At 41.6% G+C, this 25,001-nt stretch overlaps 1 protein-coding gene across 3 annotated transcripts; it reads left to right on the top strand.

Annotated features, from left to right (window-relative positions):
- Positions 1-59: 59 nt before the first annotated feature.
- Fam210a (family with sequence similarity 210, member A) lies at positions 60-23,720 on the top strand. Of its 3 annotated transcripts, none has more exons than XM_005372546.2 (4): positions 60-138; positions 15,283-15,792; positions 21,285-21,396; positions 22,888-23,720. In XM_005372546.2, exons 2-4 carry the CDS (start codon positions 15,320-15,322, stop codon positions 23,119-23,121), a joined length of 819 nt encoding a protein of 272 aa, XP_005372603.1. In that variant the 5' UTR covers positions 60-138; positions 15,283-15,319; the 3' UTR covers positions 23,122-23,720. The 3 variants fall into 3 exon arrangements, with proteins under 3 accessions (XP_005372603.1, XP_005372605.1, XP_005372604.1); XM_005372548.2 differs by having other exon boundaries at positions 83-163; XM_005372547.2 differs by lacking the exon at positions 60-138 and adding an exon at positions 170-285.
- The last annotated feature ends 1,281 nt before the right edge of the window (positions 23,721-25,001 follow it).

Here is a 25,001-nt window from a genome sequence, read left to right on the forward strand (position 1 = left end):
CCGGGACGCGCTCACGTGCCGCTACACCGGCGTGGACGTCACATCCCGCGCGCCGGGACTACGAGTCCCGTGGTGCCTCGCGCGGGCAGCAGGGCGCGGGAGCACGTTGCTGGTGGGCGCGGCTGGCGGGCAGCTGCGGTGAGAGAGCGTGGCTGGGCCGCGGGTGGGTGGCGGGTAGCCCTGTGGGAAGGGTGCCCTTCGCGGTGCGTGGCAGCCGGACTTTGGAGGGGTAGCGGGACCGCGACCTGCGTGGGGGCCGAAGGCCCGAGGGCACCTTCAGCGGAGGTGGGCGCTGTCAGAGCGGAGGTCATTAGGCGGGCGGACTGGGCCCCGGCCGGGACAGCTGTCGGCCCCGAACCTCGCCCTCGGGAGCCAGCCGAGGGGGTGCGCTGTGCTGGGAGGTCGTGCCACGCCTGCCTCCCGGGAGGCTGTGCTCTCTGTCCGGTTCGGAGGGAAGGGCAGCCTGCACCTGTTCGCGGCAAACACCCCGCGTGGTCTGTGTGGCTGAACTTCGGCACGCAGTGGCTGGAAGGAGGAGGCCACGCTCTCTTTGTCCATCACCCCCGATTTCCGCCGGGGAGTCAGAGGCGTTGCTGTACCGAAACTAAAGCTGCACGGTGCTGGGCTGCCCCGCGCCCTCTCGGTCGAGCTGGACCTGTGGATTGAGAGTGTTTACGATGCGTATGCGATAGCATTGTTGGGCCTCAGCACCTCGCCACCTTCGGTGTAAAACCGTGACAGGTTTACAGTCCATTTTGAAATTAATTCTTTACCAAAACTGATCCTTTAAAAATGTATTTTACCGCGTTGCATTTTTGTTTGTAGGCGTAGTTATTTGAGGAAGGTGACATTTGCAGCATGTATCTCACAGTCTGGTCACTTCTAAATTGTGAACTCCTCTGAGGTTATTGACCCCTTATAATGACTTTGAACACGTAAAGAGACTACCCTTAACAAATAAGGATGAACCATCAATTTCCGATAACTATTTGTATTTTTTATGATATGTGACTAGCTAAGCTAAGAATTCAGTTCATGATTGACAACTGCAAAGGCGTGTGTAGGTCCTAGACTGGAGGTAACAATTACATGGTCAGGCACTAGAACTAGGCCGGTGGCGTTGTCCATATTTGCTTGTTCTGTTGCTGAAGGTTCTTGAAATAATTGCTGTTGCAATTTTAGAGGAAATGTATCTAATTTTGACCTTAAAACTTTTTCTCAGATTAGAAACCTCTTTAACTGTGTGTTTATACAAACTTCATGATGAGTTAATGTTGTACATGGGATGTATAGAAGTCACATTTTGTAGCTTTTGTAGAATTTAACTAGGAGTCATGTAAAAATCTCTGATTTTCTAGAAATTGAATTAAAATAATAACAGTGGGCCGGGGAGATAGCTCAGTGCTTGCCTGGCAAGCACAAGGTCCTGAGTTTGATTCCTGGTACCTAAATAAATAAATAAAAATAAAATAATAACAATAACTAACACTGTAGTACCTTGAATGTGCCAAGCTAGGTGCTTTGCACGTTTGTATTCATTTAGTTATCACGTAATCCAGTAGGGTTTGTTTGTTTTACAGATGAAGAATAGGTATCTTGGCCAAGGACATGCATTGCTGAGTGGTAGGACAGGGATTTGGACTCAAGCTGCAGAGACCAGAATCTGCTAATAATGAAACAATTCCCATTAGAAGACTGTTTTCAGAGCTAGAAGTTGCCTGTGACATAGATACTCAAAGATATATTGTGGTACTACACTTTCTTTGTTTTGTTTTGTTCTCGTTTTTTTGAGAGAATCTTGATATGTAATCCAGGCTGGCCTGGAACTTGTTATGTACTACAGTATGTATCTCAGGCAGGCTTTAATCCTCAGTTCTCTTGCTCAGGCTCCCTTGTCCTAACATTACAGGTGTGCACACCATGCCTAGTTTGTTATTTCTTCATACTCATATTCAGAGGGAAAAATATAGATAAGGATAAGGATGTTATCTTACCAGAACATGAGGTCTGCCAAGGCAGGGTCATCATTTTGTTTAGTGATATAACTTAGGTGCTTTGAACACTCCCTGGCATGTAGTAGGCACTTATTGCATGAATGACTCTCTAGAAAAGGTTTAAAAATCAAGGATTTTGAAAACTGACAGATGAGATTTATTTCAAGATGTTGATAAGAAACAGCATTTCTCTCAGAGGTGCAATTTTAAAGTGTAACTTCAGTGGTAGAATTGAAGATCATATTTTTGAAACATAAAAATTGTTTTAAAATGTAGATTCAATGTTGGAACTTCCTAAGAGTGATGAAGCTCTATGGAGGCAGGAAAGAGCTGTCTGTGTCATGTTTGTTCCTCAGAGAGGCTTGGAGGAAGGATTTTTCCTACTGTTTCTGATATTTTCCATACTAAAGTTGTCTCTTTAGATGAAATATTCTTGTTAAATTTTTTTCTGAACTGGGAATAATATAGCTCAGTAGGACAGTGGTAGCATGTCCAAGCCCCTAGGTTTGATTCCCCAGCCTTGAAAAAAAAATTCTTTAAAAAGTACTTCCTACAGTTGAAAGTAATATTTAATTGAGAAATTTGTAAGTTTGCAGTGTGTCATAATTAATTTTATATGTCAAGTTGGCCATGCTATAGTACATAATAATTTAACCAAATATGAATTAAACCAAAAATTAATTAACTAAATATTAATTGAGGTGTTGCTGTGATGGTATTTTGAAGATGTGCCTAACATCTACACTCAGTTGACTTTTTCTTTGGTTTATTGAGACAGGGTCTCACTATGTAGTTCGAACTGTCTTTGAACTTAATATGTTCAAGGCTGGCCTTGAACTCATGGAAATCCTGCCTTAGCCTCCCAAGTGCTGGGATTACAAGCATGTGCCGCTATGCCTTACAATACTCAGTTGACTTTAAGAAATTTACCCTCAAAAACAACCTGTATATCTATCTAGATTTAGTTGTAGGTATTTGTATTTATATCTACATCTTCCTATCTGTATATTTACATCACTCTGTCTGTATATCTGGTTTGGTATTCCTGGACCAGCCTGACTGATACCACTTTTGCACTGAGAGTGGTTCTAGAGAATCATAAGAATGAATTTTCTGATTGGTCCCATGGTATCTGAAATTAATTCTCTAATCCAAGTACATTTAAAGTCTCTATGACTATTTCTAGTAATAAAGAGGACATTGATAGTTCATGATGTGATATGGCAGTAGAGATACGCAAAATACTCCACTGAATACTCCAACTGAAATGCTTGTAGAAGGCAAAGGCCTACGTGATGATGTATTTGATAATTTAGAGGTTTTTATCAAAACTAGTGGGGAGAGTGAGATTGGCTTGTTGCTCCTCACTGTGCCTGGTAAAGAAGGAAAGAAAAGGATGAGCTCAGGACTTCAAATTCTCACTTCAAGAGCCACATAAATGGTCTGAAAATTTCTATGTCTATCCTAAAAACTTCTCTCCTGTAGCTTCAGAACTGAGGTTGCTAAAAAACAAAACAAAACAAAACAAAAAAACCAGAATCTCCCCCTATAAGTAGCTGAATTAATATAATGCAAGTTGCATTTCCATCTTTACAGGGTATCAGCTGTTAGAATGATATTGATTGGGGAAAATGGGGTCCCCAAATTTGAAATGGGGACATTTAGGAAGATCCTGATGAAGTTGGGGATGTTAAGCCCTAAATTCTGCTCAGTCTTTTTTGCAAGTAGTAGCAGCCCTTCACCTTCTGTGGGACAAAGTTAACCCTGCTTTTATGAGGAAGCTGGAATGGCCCACCTTTAGGTAGTTTCCTTGCAGGACACTGCTGGTTCTCCCAGAACCTACCCACAACACCCCTCCTTGTTTCTAGTCTTATAAATGGAGTCAAGTCCCACAGATCCTGAAGAATAAGCTACAAAGTATGATCCATGAGGAGGTATGCTACATTCCTAAAACACTGCATGATTTTTTTCAATTTATTTTATTTTTGTTTTGTTTTGTTTTGTTTTTCCGGTACTGGGAATCGAACTCATGACCTTGTGCTTGCCAGGCAGGCACTGTGCTGCTGAGCTAAATCCCCAGCCCCTTTTTTTCAATTTACGCACAGAGAAATCTTGAGCATGTATGTGGACATAGATATAAGGGCATGGGATAATGATGGAAGGAACGTGAAGTTGGATCAGGCTGTTTACTGAATTTGGCCCAGAACTTCTGGATTCAGTGTTATAATATGGGGATGTGGGGAGGCAGTTAGAAGGGCCCCTAATTGGTTGGTTGTTGGCTGAAGCTTCAAGCATAATGTGACTTTATGGAAGCATGAAGTCCAGCTACCAGACCAGCCTTGGTGCACTATAGAGGAAGGGATGTAAAGGCTTAGGGAGAATGGACAGTTAGTGGATTTATCATGTAAGGTGTGACTGAGAAATGTTCGTGAGCATCCATGAGAAGCTCTGTTGTTTCCCCTCTCTGTTGGTCAGAAATTATACTGAGAATTGCTACCCTTGAACTGTGGATGTATACCTGCAATTGGGCAGTCTTGGGTGACAAGCTCCTAGGTGGGAGCACTTGATTACCAAAGAGTAGGAGTCAAAGCAGTAATCCGGTAGTCTGACTCACAGAAACCTGTGATACTGCCTAGTCAGTCATGCCTAGGAGAGAATAGATGGGCACCTCCTGGATTCTGATTTGAGCTGTACAAGCAGAAGGGTTCTAAGTCAAGTAAACAGAAGTCTAACTTGCATTACACAAAGGAAGTTGTGATCCCTCAGTCATTTTCTAGTCGTAGCTAAAACTCCTTGAATGAAGAAGTAACCCCTCTTACCCCCACACTGCCAGAAATTCCTACTGTTCGTTTTTTCCCAGCCTTCTCCAGCCTGTAGAAATTAACAGACTTTTCAGGGATTACTAAGCCCTAGCACTGAATTTACACTAATTCTAGGGACTCAAAATGTCACTGTGGCCTACCATTTGTAGTAAGTGCTTATGGAGATCAGATACTCTTTTAGCTCAGGTTCACCTCAAGTGGACCAGTGATTCCCCATACTCTGTGGGTATTTCTGTGGAATATATCATTAGTAAAGGTATACTCACCAACCACCTGACCTATCACATGGTTTTCTGGCCTATGGAATGAAGTCTGTGTTGTGTCTGATTGGATTAGCAAGTGAGAAGTAACAGTTATTCCAGACTTTCAGGTAAAACATTTGCAAATCAGAAAGGGAAGAAATAATCCAACAGAAGCTGTGGGGTTTCCACCTCAGTGAAATTTCTGGGGGCTCAAGTGTGTAAGGCACATCCCCAGCTACAAGGGAAAAAGAGTACAGGGGCCTCTTTAGATCTCGTAGATGACAAACGCCTCACTTGGGTGTGCTATTCCTGCCCCTCTGTTAACCTCACAAGCTGCTAGTTCTTCGTGGGCCCAACACAACAGCTGGTCCAGGTTGCTGGGCAAGCTGCTTTGCCACAGGGTCCATGTGCTACAGCAGGTCCCACAGTGCTGAGGTGTCTGTGGCTGAAGACAGGTGCTCCGAGCCTCGGCAGGCTCTTGTGGGTAAGTCCCTCACAGGCCCTTTTTGCCGTCCTCTGTGGATAACTGACCCCCCTTGAGAAACAATGTGGCCAGAAGAACAACCAGTCATTTCAGTGGTCAGGAGCATGAGCAAGCTGCATGTGTTAGGATCCGGTTCATCAGGTTGTCTGTGTAGTTCAGGCATCAGACCTCCCTGTGTTTTAATCTCCTCCTGGAGTCATTGTGTGGAATAGATAATACATATGTAGTGCTTAGAGCAGAACCTGTCAATACTTAGCTTCTCTTGTCACAGCTAAAACTGTACTTTAATGTCATATGAAGTCAGTCCGTATCTTTGAATGTGACTGCAGAATGTTTTGTCTTGATATAGTTAGGAAAAAAAAAAGTGATTTTCATGAATTCATGTAAATCAGAGCAGCAGTTTGAAATGTTGACAAGTCTGAGGCATTTTATATGCTGTCAGGGCCTGAGTTTATTCCTCTGGGAATTAGCAGTGGTAGCGGTATTTCAGCATCTCCAGGTGAAAGGGTAGCTGGGCCTTACACATGTGCAGCAGTAGCCGAAAAAAAATTAAGGCAAGAGGAGAGTCCTCAGAAAGTAGGGAATACTGCCAGGAGAGATGGGAAGTAGCCTGTAGCTGCCCAAGATGAATCCTAAGAGAAAGTCTGTCTCTTGCTATTTAATTAGTACATGTTTGCAGTACATGCAGTTTACGATCATCTTGGGGAGTCGATACATGACCATAATACAGCTTGATTCTGTTTTAATCCCCTTGCTCCCTCCTTCCTCTAAGTCTTGGTATTGTTAATCTTATGTTTATGATATATAATATTTACATTCATTTAGGTTATTAGGTTCCTGAATATCATAATTACTTTTCTCTTGTTGCTGAGACAAAATACCTGATGCCCAGAATTAAGGAAGGAAAGGTTTATTTTGCCTACAGATTGTGGGGGTTTCAGTCCATACTCACCTGGCTCCAAGGCAGAGTGGCACATGGCAGAGGGCAACAGTTCATGGTGACAGAAATCAGCAAAAGCAGCAAGAGTGAAAAGGAGGAGCAGCAAGAGCAAGCCTCTTTCCCTCCACTATATTATATGCAAGCTACCCTCCCCAGAGTGGGTATAGCACTCAAACCCATAATCCCAACACTGGACCATGAATCAATCAAAAACTCAAGAAGCCCACCCCATGACTACATGAGGCTTTGGGGGGACATCTAAACACAAACCATAACACTGAACATGGCATATCTGTGTGTGTGTGTGTGTGTGTGTGTGTGATTAGTGAGAAAGGGACTCACTATGCAGTTCAGGCTGGTCTTGAGCTCACTTTGTAGCCCAGGCTGGTTCCGAACTTGGATCCTCCTGCCTCAGGCTTCTGAGTGCTGGAATTACAGGCATGTGCCACCATGCCCAGCTCTGGCATATCTTTATTCTAATTATTTCTTCTTCCCCTCCACTTTCCTCAGACCCACATTCTCCTGGACTCCTTCCCATTTGCAAGTAATCCATCCCCTTGTCTCCTTCTATCCATCCTTTATTGTACTCTTTGTATTTTGCCTCACCCAAATGAGAGATACTTTAAAGAGAGTATTTAAACTGGTGTGTTTGAGTTATTTCACTCAGCATTATACTTTCTATGTGCATCCGTTTTCTACAGATCTCTCAAATTTATAGCCAAGTAGTATTCCATTATATATAGGTACAGGCATGGTGGTGCACACCTATAATCCCAGCACTCAGGAGGCTGAGGCAGGAGGATCTTTGCGAGTTTGAGACCAGCCTAGGCTACAGAGTGAGTTCAAAGTGATCCTCAACTGCATAGCAAAGACCCTATCTCAAAAAGACATTATATATAGGTACCACATTTTCTTTACCCAATCATGTGTTAATAGATACACACTGCACTCTTGACTTACAAACTCAACTCGTTTATGAGGGCTTTTTGTAACTCAGGTTGGTTGTAAGTAAAGACTGTTTTACCCATAAGAAATAATGGAAATACCTATAATGCATTCTGAACCTCCCAAATCACCTCTTAACTAACCTTTTCATAATAAAAGCATTGTGTAATATGCGTAATTTACCAGACACACCAATAATTTTTCTAGTGTATTCACCAAAAAATTATAAAATGTGCCTAGTTTACGAGAAACAATGATTTCATAGTGTACTCACCATTCAAGTTGACATCTTTGGCTTGCAGGAAGGGAGGATAAAATGGAAGCTGGTTATAATTGGGAAGGAGAGTCCTCTTCCATGAGAACATCAGGAATCTGGCTCTCTGGTGCCCTGTCTCTCCTTGAGAGAGTCTGTAGCCCGCTAGGACTCTTTCTGGCTCACTAGGTCTCATCCTTTTCACAACTAAAAACTTGTCTGAAGTTGTCTGTTTCTGTCTTGTGTTTAACACTGTCTGTAGTATGACATGACGTCATTAAGCAAGTGAATGCAGTGATTGCCTTTTTCTCTGTCTAGGTGGGTCTTTCCTACAAATGTTTGTATCTCTGTACATTTTTGCAGGATTTCCTTTGTTTCAGAAGAACTGTTTTGCTGCAGATTATTGATACTCCTCCTCCTCTTAGAAAAATCCTCAGCTGTCGTTCTCTGTTGCTCAGCCAAAAGTTGCTTAAATTCCTCTGTAGACAGTTCCTCTGAATGTTCCTCAACATCACCAGTGTTCGTTTACCTGCACGCCTGTGGACTCTGCTATGGTGACAATGTCATCAACCACAGGGACAGTTGAAAACTCAGGGTTCTCAACACTAGCTAGCTTCCTTATACAAACCTTTTTTCTGTAAAATTGTCGAGATGGTGGATTTTGACTGGTACAGATGTCTTCGTGAGATTGGTTATAGGAGCATCCCTCTCATATTTCTCCACAATTTCCTTTTGTTTATGATATCTTATGTTTATGATATATTGATATATATATATATATCAATGTCTTTGTGAGACATTGTCTTTGTGAGGTACATATGTCTTTGTGAGATTGGTCATAGGAGCATCCCTCTCATATTTCTCCACAATTTCTTTCTTTTTGTTTATGATATATTGATATATATATATCAATTGATATATTGATATATATTTCTTTTTGATTGCGATTGTTTTCTTTACCTTCCCTTCCTTGCTTAGCTTCTTTTCTAGCTTTTGGGGGGCCATTTTGATAGCAGTAATCATGCACTGACCAAAATCACATCCACAAACACATCTGAGCTTAGACTGACGCATACACTTGCATCTCAAATCATTGTTTACAGCTACACAAGCAGTTAGCGTTCGTGTCCTAACTCAAGTCTAAAATGCTGGTCATAACTCAAGGACCCACTGTACAGGCTGCTCCCAGCAATTAGCTATTATAAATTTTGTTGCTATAAGCATTGGAATGCATGTGTCACTATAGTATGATGTCTATAGCTCTTTGAGGAAGATCCCTAGAAGGGATATAGCTGGGTCATATGGAAGGTCTTATTTATAAACACTTGTTTTGAAGGGAGCCTTATAACTTAGAGATCCCCCATTCTTTTAAATTGCCTTTATAACTTCTTGAGCCAAGTAAACTGGATAAAATATGATATTTGGTTTTTAACATAAATGTGGGTTATAGTAGCTCTTCTTTACCATTTGCAGTACTAAAAGTTTTGTAGTAGTTTGAGCTTCTAGGTACGCTGCATGGCAACTGGGGTCATTTGTTAAAATAAGAGGAATTTGATACAGAGATGCAGTATTTGCCTGATAGCTGTCAGATGTCACATTAAGGAAAAAAATATGTTGGTATGACACACCTTATAAAATATTTTCATTATCCAGTGATTCTGTGCAATTTTGGTGTTTGACCTTTTCATTCAGAATATGGAAGATATAATATGAATAACTTTTCATGCAGGTAACCCAGCCATGATAAGAAATCTGACCCCAACATGAGGTGACAGCCCAGTTTGTCATCCACGAGAAGGTGCTGAACTTTTGAGGGGATCTAGGTGCAAGTGTATTAGAATAACCATAGATATGCGTGACATTTCCTGGGTCTCCATACTCTGAGGCTATATCTGTCCAATCAGAATTAGAGCTAGATAATTTTGTATGAAGCACCTTAATAATATATTCAAGGTCAGGGATATATAGCTCAGTGGCACAGTGCCTGCCTGGCAAATGTGAGGCCCTGAGTTTGATTTCCAGTACCTGTCCAAATAATATGTCCAGTAACCTACTAATTATAGGAATTTCTTCAAGACTTAAGGATGTGGGAAGTTTTTATGGATGAGGATGATATTTATAGTGTGTTAAAATTTCAAGCAATCTAAGTATATAAGAGTAAGAGAACAAGTTAATCAGTTGTGGGTTATTGGTTTATTTTCAAAATGGTAGAGTGTTTCTTATCCAGCTTCTCGGGCTTCTCGTGAGAAGTCCACATCCAGTGCTTTGGAAACTGCTCTGGGCTTGTGTTCCAGGATCTTGTAATTAATAGATCATGCCTACTTGCCCAGCCACTTACTCTCCTGTGTCAGTCATAGTATTTGTTTATCAGTTTACTATCTATGGAAGCAGTAGTTAGGCCATTCCTTTTTAATGTTTGCAGTTTGTTTTCTTTCTTATCCTGGCTAGAGATCTGTCCATTTTGTTCACTTTTTTCCCCCAAAGAACTAGGTTTTGGTTTTGGCAAGTTACATTTTCATTTATTTCCTCCCTTTGAGTCTCTTACTCTATGTATTGCTCCCATACTTAGGCACATTAACAAATGTGTTATGGTTTTTTTCCCTGTTAATCTGTCTATTGTTGATCTATGTATAGATTTTAAAATTACCAAATCTTCAGGGAGAAAACAATAAATTTAAAACTTCCCTACATAGCCATAGCCCCAAACAATCCAGTTTTAGCCCACATGATAAAGGCGCTCCAACTTATCCTTGCAGGGACAGTAACTGTGGATCAGCTAGTCTGCCTTTGTTCTGTTCCTGCTTTGCTCACCCCTTTTCTGTCTTAAAACCAGCTTCTTCTGCTCAGTGCTCCAGAATCACTCTAGAAGCTAAGCTTTATTGTAATTTTCTCTCTTGACAATAACATAGTGATGTTTTTAAAAAGATAGTTGTACATATGTATTTACTTAACAGGACCAAAACAGATAATGTGAAACCTGACAGAACAAAGAGAAAAAAGACAAATTATCAGAAATTTCAACTCTGGGCAGTCAATAAGGAGATAATAGAATGAAACAGCACCATGATCAACTTGTTCTAATTGTCATTTGTAGAAGTTTACTTGGAGTATTCAACAAGACAGAGCACATTCTGGTCCATAAAACAAACCTTAGCAAATTTTAAAGAATGGAAATTATGCAAACTGTTCTCAAACTGGAAATCAGTAACACAAAGATAGCCAGAACCCCCAGCGTGCACACACACACACACACACACCCAATATCTTGTTTTCCCAAGATTTCACTCTTTGGGTAGAATAGGAAATATATTTTTGTCCTTATCCTTGGTTCCTGTTAATGAGCTCCTAAAATTCCAGGAATTTCATGAGTGCAGGACATATATTTTGGTATTAATAATAAGCCTCTTCGATAACTCCTGAGTTTATGCCGATGCAGTTACTTAGGATGAGGCTGCCCACAGCCTCAAGGTGGGCCTGTAACTGATGCTGTAAAAGAATACTTAAACTTTTTTGGCTGAGTACGTAGCAACACCCATCTACCCCCTTTTTTTGAGCCCAAAAGAAGTGACAGGATATACAGATACCAACTCTAGGAGGCCAGGAGCCTGGTTTGTTTTTCACAAGAAAGGAGAATGAGCTGAAGATGAAGATGGCTAGAAGTGATACAGCAGATGTAAAGATCTGCATTATCTCTCTGTGCCCTGTCCCATCTGGCCATACTTCTGTATTCTCTGTAATGTTCTTCTTACAAGCGAGCACACATGTTCTCTGAGTTCTGTAACCTGGGGGTGGGGTCTGACTTTGTCTCCAGGTAGATAACATTAGAGCTGGGGAACACCACGCAGAGAATCCACAGAAGGACTATTTGGTGCAAGAACCACTCCCAACCCCCCTACAAGCTGCTGTAGAGGGGAAGCAACTTGGTTTCATCTCTTCACCATCCTTTTGATAAGGTCTATGGTATAGGAGGGCCAATGGGGTGGGCCAAGCTGGTGAATTTCTTTTTCCTGGATCATTTAGCACTTCGCAGAACTTGAGGAAGCACCTGTTGAGTGAAATTATCTGTCTGCCATTGAAGTTCCTACAAGGCCTTTAGCTTCAGATAAAGAGATAAGGTAGCTTATGCATGTCTTTGAGAGAAGATAGCAGGAATGAATGGACCTTAGCTCAAAAGGTTTGTTGCAAAAACTGCCCCCCAACAAATGTAATCATCATGTACTGCAAATATGTCCCCCCACAAGAAAAATAATAATAAGGAAAACAAAGCTTTATTGCTTAGGACTACTTATGGAGGATGTCTTTAACTGAAGTTCCTTTGTTAAAGGTTTTAATCCTTTCTGTTGCCAAGGGTAGGTACTACATTCACTCCAATGTGCATTTCATGTCGCATTCACCAGTCACCTTCAGATAGCGCTGTGAACTTCATGTGTGGGGCAGGTACTTAGAATACACAGCATTGTCACTGTACTGCCTCTGATCAACCAGAACAATGACTTCCAGATACTGGAGATTGACTTATTAGATTGGATGATGCCCAGGAATCTGTATTTTAAAGCTACTTCATACCCCTCAGGTTTCTCCTCTTCCCATGATTCTGATGCTCACTTTGGAGGCCAGTGGCCTGGAGGTTTCTAAAAGAACAGAGGTGTTGCCCACGAGTTAAGAAGGATGACCCTTGAGTGGTCATCAAAGGAAGAAGCCAGCCTCAGAGACCAAGTGGTGCCTGTTAGATGAGGTACCCAGAATAAACAGGGAGACAAATGGAATAGATGGGTAGTTTTGGGGGCTGGGAGTAGGGGATGGGAGTGGCTGTTAATGGATGTAGAGTTTCCTCTTTTGGTGATAGAAATGCCCTGACCTTCCATTGTAGTGACGTTGCACAGCTATAAATACACCAAAACTCATTGGTTTTCATACCTTAAAAGGGTGACCTCAAAGGTGTTTTTAAAAATAGGCAATAAGAAGTGAAGAAGACAAAAATTTTTTTTTCAAAATTAGGAGGGGATAGTTGGGAACCAAAGAGAAAATGCAAATTGGAAACTGAGAAAGAAACTTTTTAAATATCCTTTTTCTTTATTTTATTCAGACACACAAACACCTGATAATCTAGGTACCTGAGAGACTCCTGGAACTTCCACACCTGGAATACTGTCCTGTAAAAGAAAAAGGCTTCAGGGAAAAATCCATTGTAGGTTCAGAAAACACTGGTTGCTGTTGCTGTAGCAAACTGGATGAAAAACGCTTTGCACCAGGAATTTGGAAGGCAGCTTTTATTAACACCAGCGGGCTGGGTCCAAATCATCAACACTGGCCTAAAGTAAAACAGCAACTTATATACATTTTTGTAAGCAGGAAGGCAAAGTTGATAAAGGGTTAGTTTACAATTGGTTACATATATTGAGTCATACATTGCCAGGCAAATGTGTCTGACAGTGTCTCAATTGGAGGCAGTCATCAGGAGGCAGATCAGGGTCCCAGGCAAGCAAGCAAGATTTAATGTGACCTTGACAAAGCTAGTCTGCCCCAGATGAATAGTCCTTGAAGTAAGCCAGCAAGACAGAATATTTTTGTAGGCCATTGAGCGATGTGTTGGATAGGGCTAAGTCTGTTTTATCTCTGAGCTGCAGCTGTGTAGTCAAGGCCGGTTGAGTCTGATGGACCAATTGAGAGGCTGTAGTTTTAAAATTTTCCCACTACAGTGGGAAAAACCAGCTCCAGGACTCCCTGGATCTGATAGTGTAGCTGGAGGAGACTTTCAGAGTAAATCCCACCAGAGACCAAAACTCAGCAAAATGTTGGAAAGGAATTTTACTGTGAAAAAAGGCAGCTAAACTTCATATTTGACAGATTTGAGGAAATAATCCCAACTGAGGTAACTGATGTCCTGCCCCATTGGCATAGGCTCAGAAGATGCGTAGATGCAGGCATACAGATGAGAACACAGGCAACCTTCACCGGTGTTCTTGCACACAGTAACGAGAGGCTCAGTTTTGTAAAAATCATAAAGAGCCTCATCATTTTCCCCCTGTGGCTTTCTCAGTTCTTTCAAATTTAATTCATTCTTGCTACATGAATCCAGGAGCTTTCCTATGTGGTTATAATGAAGAAAAATTGGTTTATTTTAAAGGGCTGTCCTCTGTCTCCAAGGAGCGCAATAGTTTCTGCCCTGGCCAAGCACACTCCCCAACCCCTCTTCAGCCACAGCCACACTTTGATATGCCAGTGTGGGGGCGAAGCCTGCCCACCCTCCCTCATTTTAGGTTAGATTCCCTACCTGCATAAGACTGGCCAAATTTAGAGTTCTACCATTTTTTAATACATCTGCCTTTGTTTTGGGCTTGTTTTCTTGCCACAAATTTAGTAAAAAACCTTGTGACACTATCTTTGTGGCTTAGAATTTCTGAGGTGAGAGCCTCTTTGAGCCAGGCTAGCCAAATAAAAACCTTTCTCCACCTTTCTATAGTGTACTGCTGTTTCCTTATACCATCTGAAAAAAAGACTGGTATCCTGTCTACAATAATAACTGTTTGGATTCTTTACTGACTTTAGTTCTCATCATAGCAGTCTACAACAGTTTTCACGTTTCTAGTCAACTCTGTTCCCCAGAAAATGAGTCTTGGCAAAATAAGATATCTATTTACTGGAGTGCTAATTCAAATCTGACCCTTATTTTACAATTTGAAAACAAGATCATCTATTCTCAATGTGTTAGAAGTACTGTAGTGAGGGGGCTGGTAGGGCACAGGTTGGAGGCAAGGAACAAGGCGTATTTAGGAGTATCTTCTGTGGGGAGGCTGAGTCCGGAGAAGCTGAGTACTTTGCACAGGATAATGCTGTTGGCTCAGCTGAGCATGTCTGATTTCAAAGGCCATGGTCTTTCACAATTGCACTTCACTGCCTTACTTGGGAAAAATTGTTTTTGTATATATGAGATTATTTAATGTATCTTATAATTCTTAATTCCATGGATGTCAAATCAAATAATAAAGCATTGGTATGTGCTTTTTTTCTCTTCACCCATGATATAAGGGGAAAAAAAGATAAACCCTAAGCTGTCTCATCTCAGCCTCCAGTAAAGTGTGATTTATAGCTTTATGTCACTTACTTGCAAGACATCCTAGGCTAGGTGGTACTGATGTAACTTCCCATCACACCTGGACTTGTGTGATGGGGACTGATTTCCAGGAGCTCTGGTACATCCAGGCACATCTGGTGCATCACATCACAGTTTCATGTGATTCCTGTGACATCCCTGGGCCAAAGTCCTCACTGCAGTAGGCCTGGGGTAGAGTCTGAGAGGGAGTCATGTGGGGTTGTGTGGCCACAACACCCAGTCCCAGGTCTTGTGCTGTACGGCTTCCAAGTGAGCCTGTAAACACCAGCCTTCATAATGTCTGCAGGACAGTTTACTATGTCCTATTTAAAGGATGCATGTTAATGAAATTTAAAAGTTATAGTGCCTGAAGACTGTACCTTAACATTTCCTGTGCAGTAGGTAGCAGTATTGTCTTTTTACATCCTAGCAGTCGATGATTAATATTTAAGTGGATTGGTTTAAAATGGGAACCTATGTATAACATACTTTTTCTTTTCCAAACTTAGTCTCTGTAGAAGGTGCAACTCATCTCCATCCTTCAAAATGCAGTGGAACGTACTACGGACTGTGTCTTGGCTGGCACACAGGACATGCCTGGAGTCACAGACAGCTGGGCTGTTTGGACAGCATCAGCACATGAAGGGACCATTGCTTTTGCAGTATGCCAAGTCCAGAGCAGTTTGGGCACACAGCCCTCAGGAGCGGTTGCTGCGCTTACCTGCTGCCCAGTGCCTGGCAGAGGAACGAAAGCCATTAGCCACACAGCCTCCCCAGCCTGGGGTTCTTCACCACGAACGATGGGTGTGGGATGTTTCATCTACCAGGGGCTTATCATCCAGCACCACCCAGGGAACACCTTCAGAAAAAAAGGAAGAGCCTGATCCTTTACAAGACAAATCTATTAGTCTTTATCAGCGATTTAAGAAGACATTTAGACAATATGGGAAGGTTTTGATTCCTGTGCATCTAATAACTTCTGGTGTTTGGTTTGGAACTTTTTATTATGCAGCCATAAAGTAAGTTTTTGCTTCTTTGGCCACTTTTGTTTATCAGTGTTAATCTCCTTCATTGTTCTGCTGGTTGAAAGCTTTAAGTTTTTTTAAATGCTTCTGTGTCTTTCTTTAATGGAGGACAACTACTCTCTGAAGCTATTTTTTGTGTTTTAAGGTGAACAGCTAACACTAGCTTAGTGTGGAAGGGAATTGTGCTAAACTGTGTGTCGCCTCATTTAACCCTCAGTGACCGTATGAAGCACGTAGTATAGTGTTTCCCACTTGATGAGTGAGAAGACAGTCTAGGCCAGAGGAATTGGAAAGAGCTTGAGGGTGGGAGGTGGAGACTGGGCTGAAAACCTTGTTAGCTCGTTCACAGGTACAAGGACCACGGAGATGAAGTGCTGATCTTGGAAACTAACCAGCACCACAGATTTTGTACTTACACATTTCTTAAGAGCTTACAAATGTAAGCAAGTAGCTGTTTTGCTATATGATTGACTAGGGTGGGAAATTCATAAGGTACCTTTTGGCAGAGCCTGGCTGCTATCAGGAAAACACAAAAATGAACAGGTTGCAGTCTTGTGCTTTGATACTCCTCACTTCATGACTTTAAGGTCAGGCCTTCCAAATTTGCCTGGTGGCCTGATCCCCAGTGCTGTGGAACATAAAGTTTCTAAATACCTCACTTTTAAATACAGTTCCTTCCTCTAGGTAAGTAATGCATCCACCTTGCTTAGGAGCAGCGGCACCAGTGCTCTGCCCAAGCCGTACTCGGCCCCTTCAGTCAGCTCTTCCTCTGAGTTCACTGCTGTCATACTTTCCAGAATGCATTGCTATTCATGGATGATACTGAATGCCTTGAGATGAAGGCATTAATGGACTAGAACAGTTGTCTGTAAAGCTTATCCAGGCAGAAGTTTTTTCACTTCCCAGAATGGTGGTTGGAGACGGTGCTTGTCTTAGGAAGCATAGGCTCCTGGAGATTTGTGTACACAGTCTCATCTTACCTGGTGCACTCTGAGCTGCTCACTTCTCTCCATTTCTCCATTCTGCTCTTTTACTCATTGTGTCATTTGCTGTGTTTTGTCTTTAGGAAGTGTGCCTCTCTATGGAAGATGCAGGGTGTATGTCATGGAATCGCTTTAGGATATGTTTGATATTTATAAAAGACTTTTGAAATGCCCTTAGTGTTTTTTTAATTAAGTTTATTGATAGATTGTAAGTATACATAATGATCACATTCGTCACAAGGATTTGTACCTGTACGTGATACAACTTGATTCTCTTTTTTCCCCATTCCCTTACCCTCCCTTCAACTCCTCTTCCCCTCCTTATTTACAAAAGCTTTGTTTCCATTTTTCCTTCTTTTCTCATTTTCTTCTTTTCCCTTCCTTTCCCCCTCACCTCTCCCTAGTTCCACTCCCCATTTGAACATTTTCTTCCTATTTTACAATATCTATTATACATTTTGGTCCTTATTTACACTTTCAGAAAAACACCACCAGAGGAACAACACAGTATTTACACATGTGTGTCCAGTTTATCTCACTTAATAGTATGGTCTCAAGGTGCATTCATTTACCTAGAAATGTCTCAAGTTTATCCTTCTTTATGACAAAGTAGTACTCCATTGTATTTTTTAAAAACACATCATATTTATCCATTCATTGGTTGATGGGCATTTGGGCTATTTCCAGGATTTAGCTATTACAAACTCTGCTGCTATAAGCATGGGTGTGCATATATCACTGTGGTATGATGTTTTTAGACACCAAGTGTCTTGGTTACTTTTCTCTCGTTGCTGAGACAAAATACCTAACATCCAAAATTAAGGAAGGAAAGGTTTATTTTGCTTATAGTTTGTGGAGGTTTCAGTCCATACTTGGCAGATTAGAAGGCAGACTGGCACATGGCAGAAGGCTACAGCTCATGGCGGCAGAACACAGCTGAATCAACAAACACACACAAGGGAGGAATGGCCTCAAGCAGCCTCTTCCTCTCCCTTACATATGCAAACTGTCCACCCCAGGGTGGGTGTAGCTCTCACACCCGTAATCAATCAAACTCTAAAAACCTGCCCCATGGCCGCATGAGGCTTTAGAGGGACACACAGACACAAACCGTAACACCAAGAAAGAGAATAGCTATGTTAAATGGAACCTGTAGTCCTAGTCTGTTGATGAATCTCCAGACTGATTTCCACAGTGGTTGCACCAGTCTACACTCCCACCAACAGTGGAGAAGGGTTCCTTTTTCCCTACAGCCAAGCCAGCATTTATTATTGGTTGATTTCTTGATAATAGGCATTCTTTCTGCAGTAAAATGGAACCTCAGCATTGTTTTAATTTGCATTTATCCAATGGCCAGTGATTTTGAACATTTTTCATATATTTACTTGCCCTTTGTACTTCTTCATCTAAGAAGTGCCTATTGTTTTCAGATGTTCATTTTTGAATTGGTTTTTTAAATTGGGAGGGTTCCTTTTTTTTAAGTTCTTTATATATTCTAGATAATGGTCCTTTGTCTGAGGAAAAGTGACAAAAAATTTTTCCCACACTGTAGGTTGTCTTTTCACTCTGTTGGTAGTTTCTTTTGCTGTGCAAAAGCTTTTTAATATGAGAGCCTAGGTGTTGATTCCTTATGATAGTTCCCGTGCAATTGGAGTTTTGTTCATGAAGTCTTTGCCTATACCAAAGTCTTCAAGCATTCTACCTGTTCTGCCCAGGAGATTTAATGTTTCTGTTCTAACATACAGATATCTTTGATGCATGTAGATTGTAATTTAGTGCATGGTGAAAGATGTGGGTCTAGTTTTAATTACTGATATGAACAGGTTTTTCATGCCATTTGCACTGTCTCCTGCTTTTTCATTGACTCTGATGAATCTTACATTATTCTTCTTTGCATCATCTAGCAGCTGTTGCATTGTTTTGTAGTCCTTTGCTATTTTTAAAAAATCTTTCATTGTCGCTAACCACAAACCTGTTCTTCCTACTCCTAACATCTCTCCCTGATTCCACTCTGTATTTCTACCTTGGATTTCTCACACTGCCAATACCATCCTGTTTTTATCATTGTAGCTTTGTTCCCCTGCATTGCTTTTGCTATTCTAGGTCCCTTCTGGTTATATATGAACTTTAGGATTGTTTTCTCTAGTTCTGTGAGGAATGGTACTGTCATTTTGATTGGGATTGCATTAAACCTGTATAACAGTTTTGGAAATACGGTCATTTTCACTATATTGTTTTTGCCTATCCTAGAACAAGGGATATCTTACAATTTTCTGATATCCTCTTCGATCTCCTTTTTCAGGATACTATAATTTTTATTGTAGAGGTCTTCTATTCCCTTAGTTAGCTCCTAAATATTTCATTTTTCTTGATGCTATTAAATGTAGATTTCATACAGTGGGCTTAGTTGGAACTAGGAAACAATTCATGGCAGAGTAGTGCTCACTGGATATAAATACTTTGCACACCTGTCATCCCAACACTCCATAGGCTGAGGCAGGATCACAGGTGTGCTGGAAAATGAAATTGGCATGTTAAGGAAGGATTCTGCTATACAGCGTTATCAGTAGCTTGATGAGATTGTGGAAAGGCTGAGCAGTAACTAAGTCACAGTTGGATTTTGTTACCTCTAAAGAGAGCAAAGATTGAAAGTACTGATCAACAAAACCAGATTAGGCTTATACATGATTTTTTTTAAAAAATTTACCTCTTTAAAAGTTCCTCATACTGTTCTGTTGTCCTCTCCCTTTTGATGATAGATAACTTTAATGGTCCATGGTCCTTTCTTTGTGATTATCAGTATCTCTGACTGCTAATTATTTTGGTGAAATCTGGGACTCCTTTTCCCCAGTTGACCAAATCATTTTTTAATACTAAAAATAAATTAAAAGTTTAAATCTGTCATGATTATGAGTCTAGGCAATTGCCTTTCTGAATGACAAAGGAAAGACCCAGTCACAGTAGAGCTACCTGAGGCCTCCCATGGCCAAGGGACACGCAGGAACACCGGGAATGGGGTAGAGGGATGTGTGGTGCTCCCACCATGAAGCATCAAGCCAGTGCCAAGTCAGTGCTAGGACACAGCCCCAGGTGTCACTACCGTGTGGGAAAACATTCATGGAGTCTGTGACGAGGAAGCCACCAGATAAGCCCACCTGGGCCAGGAGCTGCCAGGATACCTCAAGAGCACATCCAGAGTTGCCTCAGCCCCACAGGCAGCAGAAAATTGCTTCTAGGGAGAGGGCACAGTAGAGAAGTCACAGGAAGTTTTAATGTAATGATTGTGTGTTAAGTTTCCTGATGGGCTGATGGTACTGTGTAGGTGAAGTCTTTGTGCAGATTGAGGTGTGGAGGGGTCACAGGGGCTGTAAAACTTACGGTGAGCAAGGATGGTAAGCTCTCCCACAGTGGCAGGGGTAGCACAGTGTTGTCAGGCAGGAAGCTGAAGTTGGACTTCCAGCCTAGCTTAGCTCAGAGACTTATGCCAGCCCTCCCTCCCTCCAAGAATTTATTGCAATTTATCCTAACTGTTCTTTACCCACCTAAGTCTAACAATAGAAGCAGCCTTTTAGAATAACTGAAGATTTATCAGGTCCACAGAGCCATTTATTCCTGCATAATAGCACACTATCAGTGGTACAGTAATCCTTGATGTACGAACATTTGAGTTGCAAATTTTCATAGCTGAACAGACCTCACATTAGGAACATTCACAGATGCAAGCAAATTGCAGAAGTAGCTCAAGTGTCTGCCAGACGTCATCACAGTTGTGCTGCTGTACAGTTCGATATGGTACAGTAGTGCAGTACTCAGTCAGAGCCCAGGATGTCTGGAAGAAGAGGAAAAGCTGGTGGTATGGAGGGGATGCTAGGAAGTGCAAAGCAGTGTACACTGTATATTGGTGTCAGAGGTATAAGGGACTTACTGTACTTAAATATCCCTGCTTTACAGTAATGGTCTACCCTGTTGTGAATTTTAAAGGCAGGAGTAAAAATTTGAAGTCTTGAAATATGAGTTGGAGCATTCTAAGGAAGTGGTATGAGGTAAGGAAACAAAGGTCAGATAAATTATTCTGACCCTGTTCTCTTAGTTTAAGGTTATTAATTTTGCTGTAGTGGTTCTACTCCTCCCTCCTCCGGTACTGGGTATTAAACTCATGTCCTTGCACGACTGTGCCAGCATTTTATTTTATTTTATTTTATTTTATTTTAATTTTGAGACAGACTGTCTAAGTTTCCCAGGCTGTCCTTGAACTTGTGATCCTCCTGCCTGAGCCTTAGTTTCTAAATACACTAATACTTCATGAAGATGGTAAGATACAACTTAACATTGATGCCTCTGGGTATACTATTGTTCAAGTAAGATATTCTTAGAGTGAAATGAAAGTGTGCGGTAACACACGATTGGCTTATAAACTATAACCAGCACAAAATATGGTAATGTCTTGAAGATATTTATCCTTAAAATCTTATTTATTTGAAACTTTCTTTGTTTCTTTCCTAGAGGAGTGAATGTCGTTCCTTTTCTAGAGCTCATTGGGTTACCTGACAGTGTTGTGAATATCCTGAAAAACTCCCAGAGTGGAAATGCCCTGACGGCTTATGCCATGTTCAAGGTGGGTGCCGCCAGCTCACTCCCCAAAGAACTTTTATGAGCTCATAATGCTTGTTTTTAAACTTAAAATATTGTATTGCACCTTTCATGTAACATTTTCAAATGTGGATACAGTGAGGCTTCAGGAGGCGGCATCTTGTGTATAGCCAGTGCTTGATCCTCCACGGTACACTGTGCGTGTGTGGCCAAGGTGATGGCCGCATTCTGTTTTTTATTATTATCTTTTTTAAAGACTTTTTTTTTTTAAATAAAAGAAGGAAAACATATTAACAAACAGACATATATTTTCAAAATAACTCGAGATGTCACATTCTTGATGTTTCCCCTGTTGATGTTTTGTTTTGCTTAATCAGATCTTCATGTCACCCAACTTCTTAGTGACAGTTAATGTTTATTTTACTGTTTCTAGTAGTTCATCTTTTCTTACCAAGTAAAGTAGTAAGGTTTAATAAAACACAAATTGGTTTTTGTGGTGTTCCTTGGGCCCGGTTGTTATAAAGTTTGTACACCTGTGAGTCTTTAGTTTAGAAGGGAAGACTCATAAACTGTGGAATTTAGCCATGTTAATGCCATTTTTTACAACAGAGAAAAGTCTTATGAGGACCTATGATGCTTCTATTTGAGAAAGAAAAAACAAGTAGAAAATGCTTGGAACCTAGATGTTATTTTATTTTACTTCAGTTGTATAAAAATTCCTAGAATTACAGTTTATAGTGTTATTCAAAAGTAGAATCCTCTGGAATGCTGGTGTATTCTCTCTTCGGTTGTAATTTTGTCTAGATAGTTAAAGTGTAAGTGTTGAGTGATTCTACATTAAAATGTATTAAATTAATAAATCGTCAAGTTCCTAATTACTACAATGGGCACACGTGAACTGTGATACTTGGGCTGCCTGATGGTGATGTAACCAACCCTGCCCCTGTGCCCACCCTCCTGTGGCCCACAGCCCAGCTCTGTCGGGCCCAGGCGTTGAGACCAGGTCTTGAGACCTGAGTTTCTGTGGTTACATACAACCCCTGGAAACTCAGGATCCTGCCCTCCTCCCATGTGTTTGCACTGGGCCTGGGGTGGGTGTGAGGCTATGAACGGAGGCAGGCTGCCACACTGATACCCATCTAGGGACACGTGGGCTGCCCCGTGTGCTTACAGAAACGCATGTTCTAACAGGGACAGCAGGCACAGCAATGTCCTGCTTCCTCCGTCAAAGCCGGTTTGGGGTTTGTCAGAGGTGAGGTGAGAGAAGCGGGCCCTGGGGCCGGTGGGGCAGTAGGAGATGCTGATCATCCTGTCCCAAGCCTCATTCACATGTGGCCGAGGGCGCATCTGGGCCAGGTTGTGCGGGGACAGACATTCACAGAATGTACACAGGAGAGAGCCCCCCCCCCGTGAGACAGTGAAGCATTTACACTGACTGGGTATTGCTCAGTACTAAACTCCAGCTTAATTTTAGTCATAATCACACGTTGATCTGCCTGGTTGCTTTCTTTTAAAGATTGCAACGCCTGCCCGCTACACGGTGACCTTGGGAGGAACGTCCTTCATGGTGAAGTATCTGCGTGGTCGTGGCTACATGTCGACCCCACCACCAGTCAAGGAGTATTTGCAGGACAGGATGGAAGAGACCAAGGAGCTCATCACGGAGAAGATGGAGGAAACCAAGGGCAGACTCACAGAAAAATTGCAAGAAACCAAAGAAAAAGTTTCCTTTAAGAAAAAAGTGGAATAGGGTGCCTTATATAACACAACTTACAGGCATTTCCTATGCTTTAACCCCCTGGAGACTTTGGGCAAAGATACATGCTTCTAAATAATTTTTTGGTTAGCTGCCAAAAAATACCAGTTCTCTGCGGGTTACAGAATTAAGATACCTTTTTAAAGTTAAATATCACTAGAAAAATCAGTGTTTTTTTAAAAGGAAGTGAACCCAGCATAAGAATCTTGCATTGTAGAAGCAATAAGCAGTGGATAATGTCTTTCAAACCAGGGCTGTCTTCCCAAGCCTGCAGGGTCACACTCGTGCTACTGTTTCCCACCAGCTGTATTGTGTGCAGGCAAGGCAGTTGGCACTTGGATAAGTGGGCACTTGGTATGACCTACCCACAGCCACACTATTGACACTGGGTCCTAGTCTTTCTGTTACTCACCAAGGTTTAATGCATTCACTTGTCCATGGGGAGCCACCTTTCACTCACTCCCCAGGCTGCCTGTGAATAGGAGGGGAACTTAGGCTTTCTATAAAAAGCATCTAACACTTACCTACCATTTAAAATAGAGACGTTGTATGAAGAAAGTTGAATAAAAATTCAGTCTTGTGTATGCAAATTAGACGCATTGGTTATACATAAATGAAAAACAAAGCCTTCGAGTTTTTATCTGCAGCATGTCAGAGTCACATTTTTAAAGCAAATCATGGCCATAGAACTTTCCAAGTGGGTATGTTGATAATGATCACTAGAACATTGAGATTTTTAAAATAATTTTTTGCTGCTTTAGCTGACTTTTGGAAGAAGAGTGACTCAAGTGTGAGGTTGTCCAGCCCCTGGAGGTTTAGGTAACCCCATGGTGCCAGGCTGCCACAGGGAGGGCAGTCGCTGCACAGGAAGTGTGGCACTCAGCATATCTTTGTGGTTTCCCAGCACCTTCATCTGAGTTATTGTTGATTCATTATGGAGCAAATCTTAAAATTGTGACCACTGTGATTTCTCTTATAGTGAAGGAAGATGACCTTGCTCAGGCACTTAATTGTTTTAACATGTTCCCAATAGGACTGTAATTTATGTCTTGCTGCTGGGTGGCTCGAGCTAGCAGGAATATGTTAATAGCAAGTTTGCTGTTAAATTTTCTGCTTTAGCCAGGCATGGTCATACATGTCTGTAATCCCAGCATTTGGGAGGCTGAGGCAGGAGGATTTCAAGCTTGAGGCCAGCCCGGGTTACATAGTGAGATCCTGTCTCAAAAAAATGAAATCAAACAGAAAACCTGCTTGAAATGAAATTCAGCAATTGCCAGAGAGGAAAGTTACTGGGACTGGGGGTATATTTTGCATTAACAACTTTTACTTCAGTTCTGACCCTTGGATTGGTTTGGAGGAGGAAATATCCTCTTTAAATATCCCCCTGCTACAAGGGATGGTTAGAGTCTTTGCTATGTAGCCCATAGCTGTCCTGCCCAATCCCTGCTGTGTGGCAGGGATTTGTTTTTCTGTACTATGGGACTTGGGTCTTTGCACTGAACTAAATCCCCAGCCCTTTTTCCACTTTTTATCTTGAGATAAGGTCTTGCTAAATTGCTAAATTGTCCAGCCTGGGCTTGAACTTTCAACCTTTCTGCCTCAGCCTCCCAGAATGCTGGGATTACAAGTGTGTGTCACCGTGCCTGGGTATTTGGCAGGGTTTTTGTATCAAATGCTTAGTTTGGCCAAGTTTAGAGAATAGTTTAAAGGGAAAAAAGTGTTTATACTGCTACATATGGCCTTTATATTTGGCTACTTCTTAAATGTATCGTCTGTGATTGAACTCTTTCTGGGAGCTGGGGAATCTCGAAATGGGATTTAAGCCCTCACTCCTTGTTAGTCTGGCAACATGATTTATCTCCAGATGCAGAGTT

This window comes from Chinchilla lanigera, unplaced genomic scaffold, assembly GCF_000276665.1.
Source record: "Chinchilla lanigera isolate Chin_1 unplaced genomic scaffold, ChiLan1.0 scaffold00001, whole genome shotgun sequence".
In the NCBI taxonomy this organism is placed as follows: Eukaryota; Metazoa; Chordata; class Mammalia; order Rodentia; family Chinchillidae; genus Chinchilla; species Chinchilla lanigera.

What these genes read in the sequence shown, in the direction of transcription:
- Fam210a (XM_005372546.2), top strand. Translation starts at nt 15,320, where the DNA reads ATGCAGTGGAACGTACTACGGACTGTGTCTTGGCTGGCACACAGGACA. An exon ending in TTTTATTATGCAGCCATAAA is followed by an intron (nt 15,793 to 21,284) that starts GTAAGTTTTTGC and finishes TTTCTTTCCTAG; the next exon opens with AGGAGTGAATGTCGTTCCTT. An exon ending in CGGCTTATGCCATGTTCAAG is followed by an intron (nt 21,397 to 22,887) that starts GTGGGTGCCGCC and finishes TTTCTTTTAAAG; the next exon opens with ATTGCAACGCCTGCCCGCTA.